The following is a 17,697-nucleotide window of genomic DNA, read 5'->3' as shown; positions in this document are numbered from 1 at the left end:
ATGCTACACACACGTGAGACCATTTTCCCTCCCTACTCAACAAAGCAGGACAATGTAGTCCACCTCTCCTATTTCACAGATGAAGTCATGCCCAGAGGAGAGGAGGATCACAAGACAATAGAACTAGACCCAGAAGGGACTTTGGAAATCCCATCAAGTCCAACTACCTCGTTTTAAGGATAAGGAGTCACACAGCAGTGAAGTAATCTGTGAGTCCCCAGGCTGGTCAGCATCTGGGGAGGATTTAGACCAAGCTTCTTGATTCCACATCTAGTGTCTGTCCAGCCCCGTGATAATCCAGTCTCTCTTCAGCTGAGCTCCTAGGCAGCCAACAAGGGAGTGGCTAGATCATGATACAAGTTGCCACCTCCTCAGAGTCCCTGAAATATCTTTTTTTTTGCATTTTTGATTTTACATGAATTTAATCATCCTTCCCTCCTACTGTCCCCCACATTAAACAATTTAAAAAAGAAAAGGAAAAAATCTTCATTAATACGCATAGTCCAAAATAGCAAAACAAGGTCTCCACATGAGGGCCATATCACATTCTGCATTTTAAGTCCATTCTCTCTCTAGTATAATTAACCTTCAGTCCTCTGAATTGGTGGTTGGTCATTGTATTAACCAGAGTTTCTAAAGTTTTTCCAAGTTTATCTTTATAACATTACCATTGCTACATAAAATGTTCTCCTAGCTCTGCTCACTTCACTCTGTGTGGGCTCACAGAGGTCCTCCCATTTTCCTCTGAAGCTGCCCACTTCATCCTTTCTTGTGGCACAATAATATTCCATTACATTCATATGCCACCATTTACTTGGTCTTTACCCAACAGGTGGCATCCCCTGAGTTTCCAGCTTTAGGCTACTACAAAAATATATTTTTGTACACAGAGGACTTATTCCTCTTTCTTTGATCTCTTGGGTTATGGGCCTAGTAGCAGTACAGTTGGCTCAAAGGGGATGTAGGTTTTATTCCACTTTGGGAGCCTATTCCAAATGGCTTTCCAGAATGCCTGGACAAATTCCAGCTCTACCAATGGGACACTAATGTGCCCATTTTCCAGTAGCCTCTCAAACATAATTTTCTTCTTTTGTCATCTTTGTCAAACTTATGTGTGAGAGGTAGAACTTTAGAGTTGACTCAATTTGTGTTTCTTTCATTAATAGTAATTTGGAGCACTTTATCATATTATTGGTGATAGCTTGGATTTCTTTCCTTTAGAACTTCTGTTCATACCCTTTGACCACTGATCTACTAGAGGAATGGCTCTTAAGAATGTCAGCTGGAAGGTACCTTAAATATCCAGTCCAATATAAATTGTAATCAGGTCCTTTTATACCTTGAATTAGAGACTTTTATCAAAGAAATATACTATGAAGATTTTTCTCCCAGTTATCTATTTCACTTCTAATTCTAACTGCATTAGATTTCCTTGTGCAAAAACTTTCAATTTTATATAATCAAAACTGTCCATTTTATTCCCTATGAACCTCTCTGCCCCTTCTGTCATAAATTCTTTCCCTATCCAAAGATCTCAAAAGTTAATTTCTTCCTCACTTCTCTAATTTGCTGAGGAGGTCACCTCTTATGTCTAAATTACGAGTCCATCTGAATTTATCTGGATACATGGTGTAAGACATTACAGATCCTGGAATATTAAAGCATTCACAATATGCCCCATCTTTAGCCCCCCAATGCTTTCTTAGCAAATCTGCAATGACACAAAGCTGGGAACTAGCACACTGAATGACAGCCAGCATCCAACACTTTAATGGACCATATCTGATCGTACACAATTTAAAAAATTCTTGATTTAGGTTAAAAAAATTCCATATAAAAGTATAGGATTGGGGAAAGGATGAACAGTCTGTGTGAAAGGTATCTGAATGAATGAAGCCTGGCAACCCAAAAACTAACATAATGTCAAGTGACATGAATAGCCAAGGTATCCAGGAAAAGGGAGGTGATCAACAGTCTGCCTGAATTCTGCTCTGGTCACACCACACAGAGAACGCGGATCAATTCTGGGCCCAAAACTTTAGAAAGGATGTTAACAATGTCCAGCTTGTCTAGCAGAGGATGACCAAGATGACAATACTAACAATGACTATATAACTTGTTTAAAACTCCCAATGACCCTGGGGGTAGGACAGTGGAAGAAGCATAGAGCTTGCCCTAGGAGAATCTAGCCTGAAGAGTGCTTTGAGCATTTGGAGAAAGTATCAGCTTTATCTAACTGACCTCAGAGAGCAGGACTAGAAGCAATTTTGGCTTGATATGAAAAGGGAAAACTTCCTAACTAATCAGAGTATTGCAAAAAGCCAACAGAATGGAATGCCTTGGAAGACAGAAGCTGCTCATCACTAGTGGAGCCTAGCCCAGGGTCACAGAGAGATAAGGCTGCCCACCCTCCACTTTGGGGAATGCTTACACCCTATTTTCACACCTCTGCTTCCTGGGAGAAGCTCTGGTTTCTATAACACACACTGGCCTTTCCAGATTCCTCCCACTCCCTCCCCAAACCACCTAGTGTTCATACATTCTATCTATATTTACATGTGTGCCCACGGTCTCCTCAGGATAATGCATAAGATCCTTGAAGCTAGGGCTTCTTTCACTTCTGTCACTGCATCCTCAGGCACACTGATAAATGCTTACTGTTTGTTTGGTATCACATTGTTTTGCTCTTGTCAATGGAAGCAGTTACCCACCCTACCACTCCCAGTTCTTCTGAAAGTGAGCATGGTACAGTGGAGTGAACACTAGGGTCAGAGCCCTGGATTCAAACCCTATTCCAACACTGACTCTCTGGGCCTCAGATTTCTGATGTAGAAAATGGGGAAAATACAGCACGGTTGTAAGCAAAGAGCTTTGTAAACCTGGAACTGCTATAGAAATTACCAGAGTAATGCCTGAGAGAAAACACAGACTAAAAGCAGGAGCCTTCTGAGCTACAGGGAGAAGAGAAGTGATCTTCACATGTGGAGACTGGACTCCAGCAGCCAAGTAAGGCTTGACTGCAGTTTCTAAGCAGAAAGTGGAAAAGAAAAGCCACTGGCCCCACACCTTGGCAGACAGGCAGCCAAGCTGCTCAGGAGGTTCATCATTATAATCAGACATTGGGATATCTGCAGAGTAGAAACAGCTCAGTGGCTCAGTTCTTCCTTCCAGGTCCACTCCTTAATATTTGGGTTGTAGGACATGCTCCCATTGTCCATGAGCAGCTAATAATCCTGGGACTCTCAGGAATAAACCGGAGGGTGCACAGGTAGGGATCTAGAGCTAAACCAAGTCAGGACTGATATGTCAGTCCCACAGAAATCTGTCCCAAACATACTCATGCCAAAAGTTTTTAAAACTTAATTTCCCCATAAAAGAATATTTAAAAACTCTATCAAATCTATAAGATACTTTACATAGGTGCTATAGGAGCATTTGCTTAATAAATGTTTATTATTAGGCTCAGTACACCTAGTAATAAACCTAAGCCCAGGGAGGATACAAAGCATGAAACGGATCCTGTGCTAACGAAGCTTATGATCTGGTATAATGGCTGTATGGCTCACATACTGGAACAGAGCCCAAGTTCAAAAAGATTTTGGCGGTCTAAAACACTAAGCTGATCCTAATAGGCTGAAATTTAATAGGGATAAATAGGATCACAGACGTGTAGATTCAGAGCTGGAAGAAACCTGAGAGACGATGTAATGTAACCCCTCATTTGATGGATAAGGAAACTGAGGTTGATGCACGTTGTTACTTACCCACAATAACACCAAGAACAAGTACTGGAGGCAAGCTCCCTGACTCCAGAGCCAATACTCTCTCTTCGGTCCCTATGTGCTGCATCCCCAATGCAAAGTCTTACAGTTGGGTTAAAAAAAATCACTTCAAGTTGGGGGAGAAATAGCTGGACAGCAATTCATCAGGAAAACATCTGGGGGCTTTAGAGGCCTCCAAGTTGAATGCCATAAGTGGGATGCAGCTGCCAAAAATACCTAGTAATTTTAACGAGAAAGGAATAATGTTCAGGTCTAGGGACGTGATAGTCTGGCCAGGTCAGACCACATTTAGAGAACTATGTCCATTCTGGATGTCACATGTTAGGAAGGACATTGACCTGCTGGAGAACCAAGATGGCGAGTTTGTGCCATGTAACAATTCAATGAAAAACCTGAAGATGTTCAGCTTGGAAAAGAGAAGGTTCAGTGTGGCCATGAGAGTTGTCTCCAGTGCCGTGAAGAGCTTTTGCAAGGACAAGAGACAAGATTTGTTCTACTTGATCCTGGAGGGCATAAGTAGGAGAACCTCCCCAATGGAAGTCATAAGGAGGTCCCTAGTAATCCGAGCTATTAACACTGAAAAGGGTTCTGACACTCTTGACAAAGGAGAAATAAGAAAGTGATTCTTCTCACTTATTCGACATTGAATTCAATTATTTGTTATGCACCTACTATGTACCAGGCCCTGAGCCAGGCTTTGGGGATAGGAAATCAACATGAAAAGCATTCCAGTGCTCCAAGACCAGGCTGGACTCAGGAGGAAGCAAAGGCTTTGAAAGAGTGGGGGAGAAGAGATTTGATTCTGGACTACAGAAGATGGGATGCAGAATGTGGGTAAAGCAAGGACAGCCATGTGACTGAAATGAGGCATGCATGAGTTATGGGAGATAGGGAAGGAAGGGTGGGCTGGAGGATGTTTGTGAAGGACTACACACTAATAAGTCTGCATTTTAGTCTAACAATCCTAGGGAAAATGCTTGAGCAAAGGTAAAAAAAACATGGTCAGACCTATGCTTCAAGAAAATTACTTTGACAGGCATATGGTGGAGGGCCTGGAGAGGGGAGAGACTAACAACAGTTAGCAGACTATTGCAATAAACCCAGACAAGAGGTCATGAGTGCCTGAACTGAAGGGATATCTGTGGGAGCAGAGAAGGATGGACTAGAAGGAGGTGGTAGAAATCAAACTGACAAGCTACGGCAACTAACTGGCTGGTCTCCTCAACAGAGACAGAAGAGTTGGCAGGGATGGGTTTAAGGGGGAAAGCCAAACTGAGATCCATTTCAGACACGCTGACTTTGGGATGCTTAGCAGACATGTAGGTAGAGATGTCTAGTCGGACGTTAGAGCTCAAGAGCAATACTGGGACTGGATACATAGATCTGTGACTCATCTACAGAGATAACTGACGTGATGTGAGGTAACAGGCTGGCCGAGAGCAGGGCTACAGAGAGAAAAGAAGGCCCAAGACAGAGTTGTGATCAATAGTTAGCGACGCACAGTAAAGGGAAAGGAACTGAGAGGATGACCCTTCAAGGGAGAGTGAGAAGCAGATCAAGGAGGAGAACCAGGAAAGAGGAATTGGCATTAGATTGAGTGACTGTTTATCTTAAGCAATCGAGTTGGTCTGTTCAGATCTTTCCAAGGAGGAAGTAGCAGGACACAATAAAAGGCACTGCATACCAGGCCCCAGTATCTGCAGAGAGGTGAAATTATATTCAAATGATCAGAATCAACTACACCATAAGCATTGATTAAGTACCTACCACTTGCCAGACACTGTGTTGAGTGTTAGGATGACAAAGGCAAAAGACAGTCCCTGTTCTCAAGGAGCTCACAATCTACTGGGAGAGACAATATAAAAACATTTACAAACAGAATTTACACAGGATAAACTGGAGACAATCAATAAAGGGAAAGAAATTAATGGGGATCATGAAAGGCTTCTGGTAGAAAATGGGCTTTTAGCCAAGACCTGAAGGAAGTCATGAAAGCCAAGAGGAGGAGATGAGGAAGAAGAAAGTTGCGGGCATTGGGGACAATCAGAGAATGCCTGGAGCCAAAGGGTGGAACGTCTTGTTCAAGGAACAGCAAAGAGGCCACTATCACAGACCATGTGGAGGGTAAGGTGTAAGAAGACTAGAAGGGGACCAGGGTATGAAGGGCTCCGAATGCCAAACAAAAGATTTTCTATTTGATCCCAGAGGTAACAAGGTGCCACTGAACTTTAGTGGAGTAAAATGGTCAGATTTGCTCTTAAGATCAGGAAGATTAATTTGGCAGCTGAGTGAAGGAAGGACTGGAGAGACTTGAGTCAGGGAGACCAACCAGTGGGTCAGAGGGTAAGAGGGCCTGTACTAGGCTGGTGGCCATGTCAGAAGAGAGAAGGGGGCATGGGGCACATCCAAGAGATGTAAAATCGACAGGCCCTGGCAACAAACTGGATATGAGGAGTGAACGAGAGGACAGGCTGTGAGCCTGGGGGCTGGGATGATGGGGTGCCCCTGCCAGTAGTAGGGTGGTTCAGAATAGGGGCTGTTGTGTGTCAGGAGCAGAGAGAAGGCCAGTCTAGATGGGTCTCAAATTGCAGGAATGGGAATACAGTCTAACCAAGCTGGAAAGCTCAATCAGGGATGAGGTGTAAGCTAAACAGAGCTGTGCATGCTGTGTCCTATGCGCTGGAGCTGGCTGAATAGGGAAGCGGCCCAGTCAGATCCGCACTTAAGGAGATTGCTCTGGCAGCAGAGGGAGGAAAGACTTAAGGCAGGCAGGGCAATTAGAAGCATGCCACAATAAGCTAAGCAAGAGGTCATGAGGGCCTACTGAGGTGGCTGGGTGAGAAGAGAGGAAGAGTCTGATGCAAGAGAGGCTGTGGAGCAGAAACAGCAGTATTTGACAACTGAGTGACTATGCTGGGCAAGGGAGAGCACAGTCCAGCATAAGCCAAGGCTATCAGCCTGGGATATGTACCTCTGACTGAAACAGAGGAGGCTGGAAGAGAGAACTGGGGCAAGAGGGAAGAGGACGATTTCTGATTTGGACATGTTGGGTGTGAGACATCTCTCACTGTCTGAAATGTCTACTAAGTGAGTGGCGATGCTTCAGAAGCTCAGGAGCAAGGACCAGGTCTGGAGAGCTAAACCTGGGAGTCATTTACACAGAGATGATGATTAAGCCCACAGCAGTGGATCAGGTTACCAAGAGAAAGGGTATATAGAGAGAAGAGAGCCTCCAACAGAACCCTGCGGGGACCCTCAGAGTCATACAATATGAGTGTTGAGCAAGCAAAGAAGACGGCTGGTCAGACAGGTAGGAGAGGAATCAGGAGAGAATGAAGTCCCAAAAGAGAGCTTGGAGGGAAAAGTTATGCTTTAAAAGCTTCAGCATCTCTTTTTTGGGAGAAGGTAGGGGTGGGTGGGGAAGGAGAAGCAGGCCATGGAAAGATGGAAGGATTTCGACTAGAATCACAGCACAGCATTTTAGAGCAAAAAGGAACCCCAGAGATACAAGCTATTCATTTGACAAATGAGGAAAAAGTCAGGTTCAGGCAAAGCTGGGACACAGATTACTGCTCCTGAGTGTGCTCAGTGCTATAGGCTTTACAGACAGCTGCTGGGGAGAGGGCTAGGGGCTGTGGACTGTGGGCCCCAGGTACTTCTTGGGCACCTCCCAGGGGGACAGAGGCTGGGCCCCCACTTTCTCTTGCATGCTTTCCGAAATTCCTGTCAGACACAGGGGCTCCATTTTCACATCACATTCACAGGAGGAGCAGTGGTGGACACAGCAGACAGAGCACCGCCCTTAAAGCCAATGAGACCTGAGTTCAAGTGCTACCTCTGATAGATTCTGGCTGTGTGATCCTGGCCAAGTCTCTTTACCTCTCACTGCACTAGGGAACTCTCTCAGATTGTAAGTTGCAAAGAAGAAGCTGAAATATACTTGTTAACCAATGAAATCACAATCTTATCACTATCCCTTCACAGACAGAAAAAGATAGTAATGATGATAGCTAGCATTTTAAAAATTCTTTAAGGTTTACAAATATCTCACTTGCTCCTCACAACAACTCCAGACGTAGGTGCTATCAGCATGACCATTCTACTGTTGAGGACACTGAGGCAGACAGGGGTTAGAAGGCTTGTCCAGGGTCACTCAGCTACTAAGCATCCAAGGCCAGACTCCAGGGGCCAGCACACTACCTGCTTTGCCACCCAGCTGCCTGAAGTAACAACCATGAACAGCCATTCCAAAAGAATTGAGTTTGCATAGGGAATCCAGTCTGGAAGTGCTTTCTTAACAGCCTAAGTTACTCCTCAGGCTTGAATCTGTACAAGTTTACAATGACCCTTACTTTGATTTCTGAGAAGTTAAGGGAATGAAAATAAAAAGGGACAGGCCCTAAAAGGGCCACTAAAACCCTCAATACATGTGCTAGATTCCACAAAGCTCAGTGATCCAGAAGGGCTAGGGTCAACGGGAGGCCCGTCCTCCGAGCCTTGGATTTGAGCACCAAAAAATGCCTTTCCTCATCCCGAGGACACTGGGCACACTTACTCTCAGACTGGAAGATAAACCCATAGAGCCACACCATCAGCAAGGTCGACAGCACACTCCATGCAATCAGCTGCCAGGGCTCATATTTGGTGCAGTGTCCATTTACATAGTTCTTGGCATTGATCAAGTAGACCTCCAGGATTTCCTGATACGGCTCAATGGCCTTCTAGAAATAAAACACAAGAAAAAAAGGTTATGAAAAAGAAAAAGAGAATTCAGTCTTTTACTATGTACTTTAAGTACTCTTGATTTATTTCATTTCCCAACTACCATTTTCTTTTACAATCAAGAACCTTCACACTCTTACCCCAAAATATCTAATTATTTCGCCTCCAAAAAAAACCTCAATTTGGGGCAGCTAGGTGACACAGTGAGTAGAGCACCGGCCCTGGAGTCAGGAGGACCTGAGTTCAAATCTGGCCTCAGATATTTGACACACTTACTAGCTGTGTGACCTTGGGCAAGTCACTTAACCCCAATTGCCCTGCCTTCCCCACTCCAAAAAAAAAAAAAAAAAAACCTTTGATTCCAGCCAGACTGGCCTACTATCCTAATTCTTTTCCTCAGGAAATACACTTCCCACAAAATGAGAACTAAACATGTACACACAAAAATAAATACAAGGTAACTGAAGGAGGGAGAGTAAACTAAGGGCTAAGAATTTAAAGAATGTCCCTTAGCACCTGAGTGGAATCTTAAAGGAAGAGGCTGAGATAGAAGGACAATCCAGTCACTGAGGCTTGCTAGTCTTAGCTCTTCCCTGTCAGTGACTACTTCGTGTTGTGATACTGGAGAAATCAAGGAGAACCCTGCCCCCAGCCCCTAACTAAAACCCCAGTTTGCATAATAAAGAGTGGACTCAGACCTTTCGGTTTAGCAAATGTCCCTGGGGCTCTGTGACTCCTCCAAGGAATGTCAATAGATAAGATTATCCCACTTTACGATAACCTGTCAGAATCTTTGATCTTGTTCTTGTACCCCCGGACCACCTTGTGACCTGGCATGTAAATTTCAAGAGATAATTAACCACTGCACCCTGTATTTTCTATAAATACTACATCTTCACCCCAACTCAGGGTCATTCTGATTTGGGTTGAACCCCGAATGGACGCCGGCTAATAAATTCTCCATTTAAAACTTATACTCTGTGGCATGTCTCACTCGCTCTTGGTATAACAATGTGACTGTGTCTTAGCTGCCTAACTGGCCTACAAGTGACAGAGGGGAAAGGCCATGACCAACAGCGAATATCAGAGTTAGGAAGAACTTCAAGGGCCCTCCGGCTGAACCTTGAGCAAGAACTTTCTCTATAACATACTCAACTAATGGTCTCTGCTCACCTACTTCCAGTGAGAGGAAAGTCACTTCCTTTTGAGACAGCGATTCCCCTTGGGAACAGCTTGTTGGGGTGTCAGACTAGATAATCTCCAAGCCTATTCCAGTGCCAAAACCTCAGATCCTAGGAATTAAAAGCTCTTCTTTAAAACAATAGCAATCTGACTCTTTGCCATCCACTCTCCCATTACACAGAAGGAGATTCTCCTCGATCCTCAGCTTGCCCTCCAGGGCCAAGCAGAACAAGCCAAATCCCTCTCTGCCATGAGAACCCTTCCTGTACATGACACAGAAACAACAAGCATCACACTACCACACACGGCAACAGGTACAGCTAAGTCACACAAATGCTGTTGCCACAGCGGCAATGGCAGCATTTCTGAATGGCCGCAACAATATTCCTCAAAGGGAGATTGAGGATGAGAGAATAAGATCTGTAGCATTTTGAATCACCACCACTCAAAGAAGGAATCAGAACAAGTGCTTTTCAAACTTGTAAGACAGAAGGGGAAAAATGGCTTTATTTTGTTTGAGGGCTCTAGCAAAGGATGGCATAGTTAGCAGGCATTCTCTATAGGACGCTATAGAAACACAGCAGCTCCTCTGGAGACTGATGTCTATCCTGGGCCATTCCTCAGGGCCACAATATTGCTGTCACCCAACAAAACCACTGAAGCAACGGCAGGTGCCAGAGGTCCGTGCTTTAATAGGATCTATCATCCAAAAAGTCCTAGCAGACTGGTGGGAAAGTCTAGGTCTAAGAAGTCAAATTTTTGACTGAGAGAGAGGGAAAGTCATTCAAAGAGAATTCATCCTGAAGATCGTGGTTTCTACCTAGTTACCAACCATCATTCTCCAACAATAAGGACAGATAGCGGGGAATAATAAACATTTCAGCTGGAGAAAAATAAATCAAAATGCTTGGGTATTCAAATACACAAGGAACTCAAAATCCAAAACTCATCATTTTTTTCCCAGATAAACTCAGTTTTATCAATAAAATATGCTCCACAGTTATAGAAAGACATCGATGAAAAGATTCAGAGAGATTAAATGATTAGCCCAGGGTTAGTTACATGGTAAAGGCTGGTCCTCACGCCCCCAACTCTTGACTCCAAATCTAATACTCTTTCAACTGAATCACAAAGACAACCTCTAATTCTTCACAGCCCACAAGTAAGAGACAGAAAAGAAACCTCATGGGCCAACAGCCCCCAATCTGAAAACTCAAAATGTAATATAACTCGGCAAATAGCTGTTTCAAGAGCCTATGTCTCCTACTAGCCACAGAACCTTATTAGGACCATACAATTCACCAGTCTAAATCCCTCAATTTTCAGAGGAAATTTGGGCCCAGAAAAAAGTGACTTGCCTGTGGTCACACAATAAGTCAGTGACCACAACGTCCATCTCACACTCAGGTCCAAATCTTGGGCTTATTGATAGTGAATATCACTGCCAGTGCCAATTTAGCATAAACAAGCAGCCTTAGTCCTGGGGGATGAAGAAGCTGCTCAGGTTACATGTTATTGGGCTCTGTGGGCCACAGTCTCATTGCAGGGATGGAGGAGGCTGTTCTTCAGAGCTCTGGGTGTACACAAAACTCCCAGGGAGAATCCTGATGTAACCCAGCCTTGAGGAATCTTTTAACCCCTTTTAAACCACAGGCAACCCAAGAGTTACCTTCTCTGTTTTCAAGTTCCTGAATGACTTTACCTTAACTAGCAAAAACTATGCAGGTGGGGGCAATTTGTATAATAAGAAATAGGAAGACTGGCTCTACGATGCTCTGTGTGACAAGCTTAAACGACACAGTTATGCCATAACTTACAGACAGGAATGTAGATAAGGAAGGCAAGAGACAAGAAAACATCACATATTAATAATTACCTTTTTTCCCATACCTTCTAGCTTAAAGCAATACATTCTTTACCATGTACACATGCATTTATAACTCCCTACCCTGAAGTGATTCCCATTTAGTTCAGCCTAAGTATAAACACTCAGAGTTTATCCTGCCACAGTCAAGTGATGTCCTAGGACACATCAGGGAGTCACCCCAACTCCTCTAGAGCTCATTTTCCTTCTGTGTAATGAGGGACACAAGGCTGGCCCTTGCCAACAAACAGAAGAGGCAGAATACACAATCCAATTCAATCCAACAACAGGAAAAGTGCTGTGTGGGAGAGGGACAAAGACAAATGAACTAGTGCCTGCCCTCAGGGGGTATGCAGGGTCAGGGCAGAGGGCAGACACTGCAGGAACACAGATAAAGAAGTCCACCACAAAGTGAGGATGAAGAAAGCAGGAATAACTGGGAGAAACCAAGAAAGAGTTGGAAAAGAGGCGGTACCTGAGCTGTGCTCTGAAGGAAACCATGGGTTCCAAAAGGCCACCAGGAGGATGAGGAACACAAAGGTACCTTCCAGGCACAAGGGTGAGCTATAAGAAAGCAGCAGGCAGGGCAGATGTGAGGTTGGGGGCAGTGTGACGAGACAGGGGCAGAGGGATGGAGGGACAGAAGGGCAGACCTCATAAAATGAGGAAATATTAAGATGAAAAAGGGAGACGAGAGCCAGATTACGAAGTGCTTCAAATGCCACGTACAGTAATCTGTAGCTGATCCTAGCCCCTAATAGGGAAGAGAAGACTGGTGGGCAGCGGAGGACATGGAGAGACCCTTTAGGAATACCAAGGCCTTGATGAGGGACAGCATGGCACGGTCAGTCGAGGGACAGCCATGGAGTAGAGTCAGAAAAGTCAGCCTGAGACTCTAACATATATTAGAAAGTCTCTCAGCCTATCAATGCTCCATTCAGCCCTCTAAGACTAGCTTGCCAACGGTGGTGGGAGTGAAGGGAGTCTTCAAGCAGGAGTTCCTCACACTGATGGAATTACAGCTGTGGGGAGGAAGGCCTGGAGACATGGGAAACAGAGGCAGAGAGGGCAGAGGCTTTGTAAACAGTTCAGGTGAGCGGCATGACAGGCTAAAACACTAGGATGGGCTGTATGAGTGGAGAAAAGCTTCAAGAGAAGAATGCTGTAAAGACAAAATCATTCAAACTTGGCAACTCATTGGACACTGGTACAAGAGGGGAAAATGGAGCATTTTACCTCAACTCAAACATTTATTAAGCACTTACTGTGTGCACTGTGCTAGGCCCTAGAGATATGAAGACAAAACAAAACAGAGCATGTTTTAAAGGCGCTGACATCCTATCACTTCCAGGCTGGGTGACTGGAAGGATGGCAGCTCTCAACAGAAAGAAATCTGGTGGAGGGAGAGTATAGAAAGGAAGAGAACAAGTTCTGGCTTGCACATGTGGAGATGTCAATGGTACATCTGTATGAACACGTGCTCCAAGAAGGTGGTGCTCAGGAGAGATACTCTGAAGGTGGCTTCTGTGAAATGATCAGCCATACAAATATATCATAGACTTAGAATGGAAAGAAGCCAGTGAGGTCAGTACCAACTCCTTCATTGTTACCACAGGGACACTAAGGCCAAGGCAAGTTATATCATTTGCCTGAGGCCAATTACAAGCTACAAACCAGGGCGGCAGAGCTAGAATCTGACCGCCGGCCTTTGCCTCCAAAGGTCAGTGCTCCTTCCACTGCCTCTTGGCAGAATGTGTCTTCCTTCCCAACCCTGCAAGTGCTCTTCATGACGGTCTCTTTTTGCAAATGCTCATCACATGCACTGCAAATCAAGATGACCAGGCATCCCATGAAATGATGTTTCTTGTTGCCCTCAGATGCATGATAAAACCAAATCCACTTACTCTCGCCCAAATGACCTGAGCACCATCTCAGTCTTCTAGGTTCTTCTATGATGGGAACGCCAACACTGGCATGACTCAGCTCCTCCACTACCGATTACCAGGGTCTCACATTCAGAGTATCGACTTCTAACCATGTTTACATACAGTCTAGAAACTGTGTTAAGTCTTAGCTACTGTCACTGAAGGAGCAGGAGGGGGCCCTATAGGACCAAGGTAAAGGAATTCACCCCCTAGCTGACAGCATACCAGTGACTTGTCTCTCAATGCTTAGCTAATGGTGGTACTAGAAAAGCAGAGGGCTCTTTCACTGAAAGTTTACTGAAGCTCTTTCCAGAGACCACCTGAAACAGGACCATTTCCACATAAGGTAATCCCCTCAGTATACACAAGACATGGGTTCAAATCCTGCAAATATTACTGAATAGCAACTCAGAGGTGGGGAACCTGTATCCTTGAGGCGACATGTGGCCTTCTAGTCTTTGGGCATGACCTTTTGACTGAGTCCAAGTTTTACAGAATAAATCCTTTAATTAAGTGGTTTTGTTCTGTGAAGTTTGGATTAAGTCAAAGGGCCATACTCAAGGGCTTAGAGGGCCACATGTGGCAGGTTCCCCACCCCTGGAATAGCTTCTATGACCCCTGTTAAGTCACTTCTCCTCTCTAGAGGTGAGTCCCAAAAGAAACAATTTTTAGCCTCTGAATTTATTAAAATCACACTTAACTAAATCTTTTTAAATGATGAAACAAATGTTTATTAAATGCCTACTGCACAGCAAAGCACTATGTTGGGTTTAATTTCCATGTAGCCTTCAGCTATTTCCCACCCTGGAGTCTGACCTCATCCCAGTCCCTTCAAGCTCCTCCTTAGACTCCTCCTCAAGTCCCTCCCTAGACCCCTCCTCTGGTCACCCCAGACCACCCCTCAATCCCTCCCACAATCTTGGTGTATATAATCTCCATCTTGCCTCCATGAAGGTGGTCAGATCCAATCTAGCTCAGATTGATCTGGCCTGCTTTCCTTACAGGTGTCACAAGGGGTGGGATCTCTTGGGGCAGGCCTATTTGGCTAACTCTTAATAAACTTTGTCTTTTCCCTTGGCTGAGAAAGCTTGAGTTGAATTATATTATGGTTGTCTGAGTTTGTGGCTTATCCCATCTGTGAATGAGAGAATCTGTTTTCTCAAAATTTTTATCTCTTGCAACACCCAACATAGTGCTTTGCTGTGCAGTAGGCATTTAATAAACATTTGTTTCATCATTTAAAAAGATTTAGTTAAGTGTGATTGTGTGAATTAGAAAGATGTAAAACAATACACAATATAAAGTCTAACAGAGAAGGTCTTTATAGGAATCAGGGAAGGTTTGATACATCTGAAGGGAAAATAACTTTTTTTTTTCCAAATGAGATATTTATTTGAATAAAGCAAATAAAAAATGTACCCTGTTTCTGCATTTAGAAGAACATGCTGGGCATGTTGGTAGTGAAATGTGATTTGTGATGGCAATGCCAAACTCCATGGGGCAGAGGGGAGGAATGAAACTGCTTGACTTCAGGCCAGTGGCACTTGCTAACAAGAATTTCTTCCACTTTCACGATCTGGATAGAGTAGGCCCAGGCCCAGTGATGGGCCCCCATATCTCAGTAGCCCTGAGTGACAGCACCAGCAGTGAACAGGTTCCCATATTCCCTGTACATGACATGGGTCCCTCTCCTGGAATCAATACAAAGTCAGATGCCAAAGTTTTTCACCCTTAGAAGGAACTTCTCTAAGACCAGTCCACAGCATACAATTTCTCCAGAAGACTTCATCTTTTTCAGCTGGAAAATCACATGCCAGAACTGGGACTGCAACAACACGATTAGGAGCAAGTTGAGGAAGAAAGAAGGTAACCGAAGGCCAATATCCTTGTTAGAAACGGACAGCAGCAACAGTGAGTGTGGTATTATTTCAAAGGTAGATGATTAATCCAGTTTTTCTGTGACCCTCTGAATCTTAGCAATGGACTGGTTGGCCTGCCATTCAGGTGGGGCACCAAGTTCACTGAGCTTATATAGAGAAATACAAAGTCAGTGCCAATCCTGATTTATCAGCATTACATGCATAAAAGTCCACTGATAGCTTACAATTCATACCTAATCTTTAGCAAGATATTACCGAAGATCAAAACTTCGCACCCTGAAATTGTGTGATCAGGGAATAGGTTTTGCTCTCCTCTGCTTCTCCCTTTCTTCTCCTCTATCCCTATTGCACAATACAGGTCCCAAGGGCATTTCAAGAAGAGCTGGAAACTCTGGCTTTGCAGCCTAGGATACCGTGGAAGATAGAAACGTGTTCCACCCAGCTTCTCACAGACTGCTCTGAGAAATGGTCTGCAAGACTGATCAAGACAAGCTAATGAAAACTACATGGCTTAATAAGAAATAAATTTCAAGTTAAGGGAGAAGTTACATAACAAAGTGACAGATTTTTCAGGACAACAGACAGAGAGCTAAGAGTCTTGTCTTTCTCCTCTGTGACCCTAGAAGAATAGAGAGCCAAAGGAAGGGCTTTTCATCAAGTCACAAAACTCTGTAGCTTCAAAATCCAAATATAAAACTAGTAAGAAAAACACACACTTTTTTGGATACCTCAAAAGGCACTAGATTTATAATGACCAAGACTAGTGAATTCCTCCCTTCCCTCCATCTTGAATGACCTTCATCGACCAGAGGGAACCAAGTCTTAGAAGGAAAGGCTGGCAATCTATGCTCTTTCTCCTAATCACAGACAATAGGAAGACATTTATTGTCAGTCATGGATCAGGGCACCTTTATTAAGTGCCTGCTGTGTGTTGAGAACTCTGATAATCAAGTAAGGCTCTCTTCACTAAGTCAATCATTGTGGCAACACGGAAACTCACGTCCACGTTCACAAAACAGTATGAAAAGTACCCAAGATAAAACCACCCTATATAACTAACTCTCTTTCCCCTCCCCCACCCCAACCAATCCCAATGGGGGGAAAAACCCTTAAAACAAAAGAAAATGAAAACCCACCTGCAACTAACTATCTTCCTGGCAAGGATGAACAAAAAACAATCAGAAAAACGGATTTCCCCAAAGGACCATCCCTGCTCTCAGAAAGAAAAGACAGAGCTGGGAATGAGATCCTCCAGAACTGCGTAACAGGTGGGAAGGGGAAAGGAGGCTTTGCTTTTAAGCACCCACACCTTGCCCTGCCATTCATTTCCCCATCTGCCAGTGGGTAATGCTAGGCCAGTGGCTCTCAAATGCTCCCCCATTTTCTCTGGATATCACTTCCCTTTAACCCAGAAATACTGCAGTCGTCACTACAGCTCCCATTGTCACAAATTAACTATACATACTTTATATTCTGCCTATATTGCCAAGGGACTGAAGAGGAAAGAATACTAAAAGAATACTGAAAAGACTAACAAAGAGGAATAAAAATGAAGAGCCTTAACTATATGAAAGGTTGGGAAGTAGATACCCATTCACTCCTCAGGAAAGAAGCCTCAAATAGTACTAGGCTTTGTAATATAGAAGCTCAATTAACATATTTGTTACTTCAATGAAAAGGTACAAACCTAAAAACCACTGTGCAAAAAAGGTAAGCACAATGCAAACTAATACCTAATAAAGTTGCCAAGTGCTCCTATTTATTAATTAAATGGCCAAGAAAATCAATCAAGGTTAAGTGAATTTTGTAAAAACTGCAAGGGTTATCTGAGATCCATTTACAAGATCTGGGCTAAAACAATTATTTGAATTACTACATTTCACAGGCCTTTCCCACATAAAGGGAAAAAATACGATAGAATGAACCCCAACACGTCTCTTGTGGGGAAGAAATGATCCAACTCTTCTTTTCCCCAGTCTCTCAGCTCTTAGACATGACTAGGTATTTCTAAGACTGAAAATGAATTAGCTTTTCCAAACACTGAAACCCTTTACAAAATTTCCCTCAGAAGTTTTACTGTTTCTGGGGATGGCAAGAATTGAAAACATCCTGAAAAGGAAGGCTATAAAGTTCACATTTCCGGTGATTTTCTATGAAAAGTCATGGTTTGCGTACAGTCCAATCCAGAGGAAAGTGGACTTTCATTGGGCACTTTGACTTCCTCCCAATCCTAGATCTTTGGCTGACCTTCACCGTTACAAGCCTTTCCTTCCAATCCCAAAGTTCAGTCCTCTAGAATGTAACTCTATGCAGTCTGCCCACCTATAGGTCACTCTTAAATG

General features: G+C 43.8%; 1 protein-coding gene across 2 annotated transcripts in view; it reads right to left on the bottom strand.

The window, feature by feature from the left end:
* Positions 1–17,697, bottom strand: part of SGPL1 (sphingosine-1-phosphate lyase 1) — an 84,051-nt gene that overhangs the window by 53,865 nt on the left and 12,489 nt on the right. The window contains exon 3 of one of the 2 annotated variants that reach the window (XM_036735192.1): positions 8,338–8,503. In XM_036735192.1, coding sequence (XP_036591087.1) covers positions 8,338–8,503 — 166 coding nt within the window. The remainder of the gene's footprint in view (positions 1–8,337; positions 8,504–17,697) is intronic. The other variant, XM_036735193.1, reaches the window with a different exon arrangement.

This window comes from Trichosurus vulpecula, chromosome 8 (genome assembly GCF_011100635.1).
Source record: "Trichosurus vulpecula isolate mTriVul1 chromosome 8, mTriVul1.pri, whole genome shotgun sequence".
Taxonomy (NCBI): domain Eukaryota; kingdom Metazoa; phylum Chordata; class Mammalia; order Diprotodontia; family Phalangeridae; genus Trichosurus; species Trichosurus vulpecula.
The sequence above is the reverse complement of the archived record's forward strand: the minus strand, read 5'-3'. Positions and strand labels throughout refer to the sequence as shown.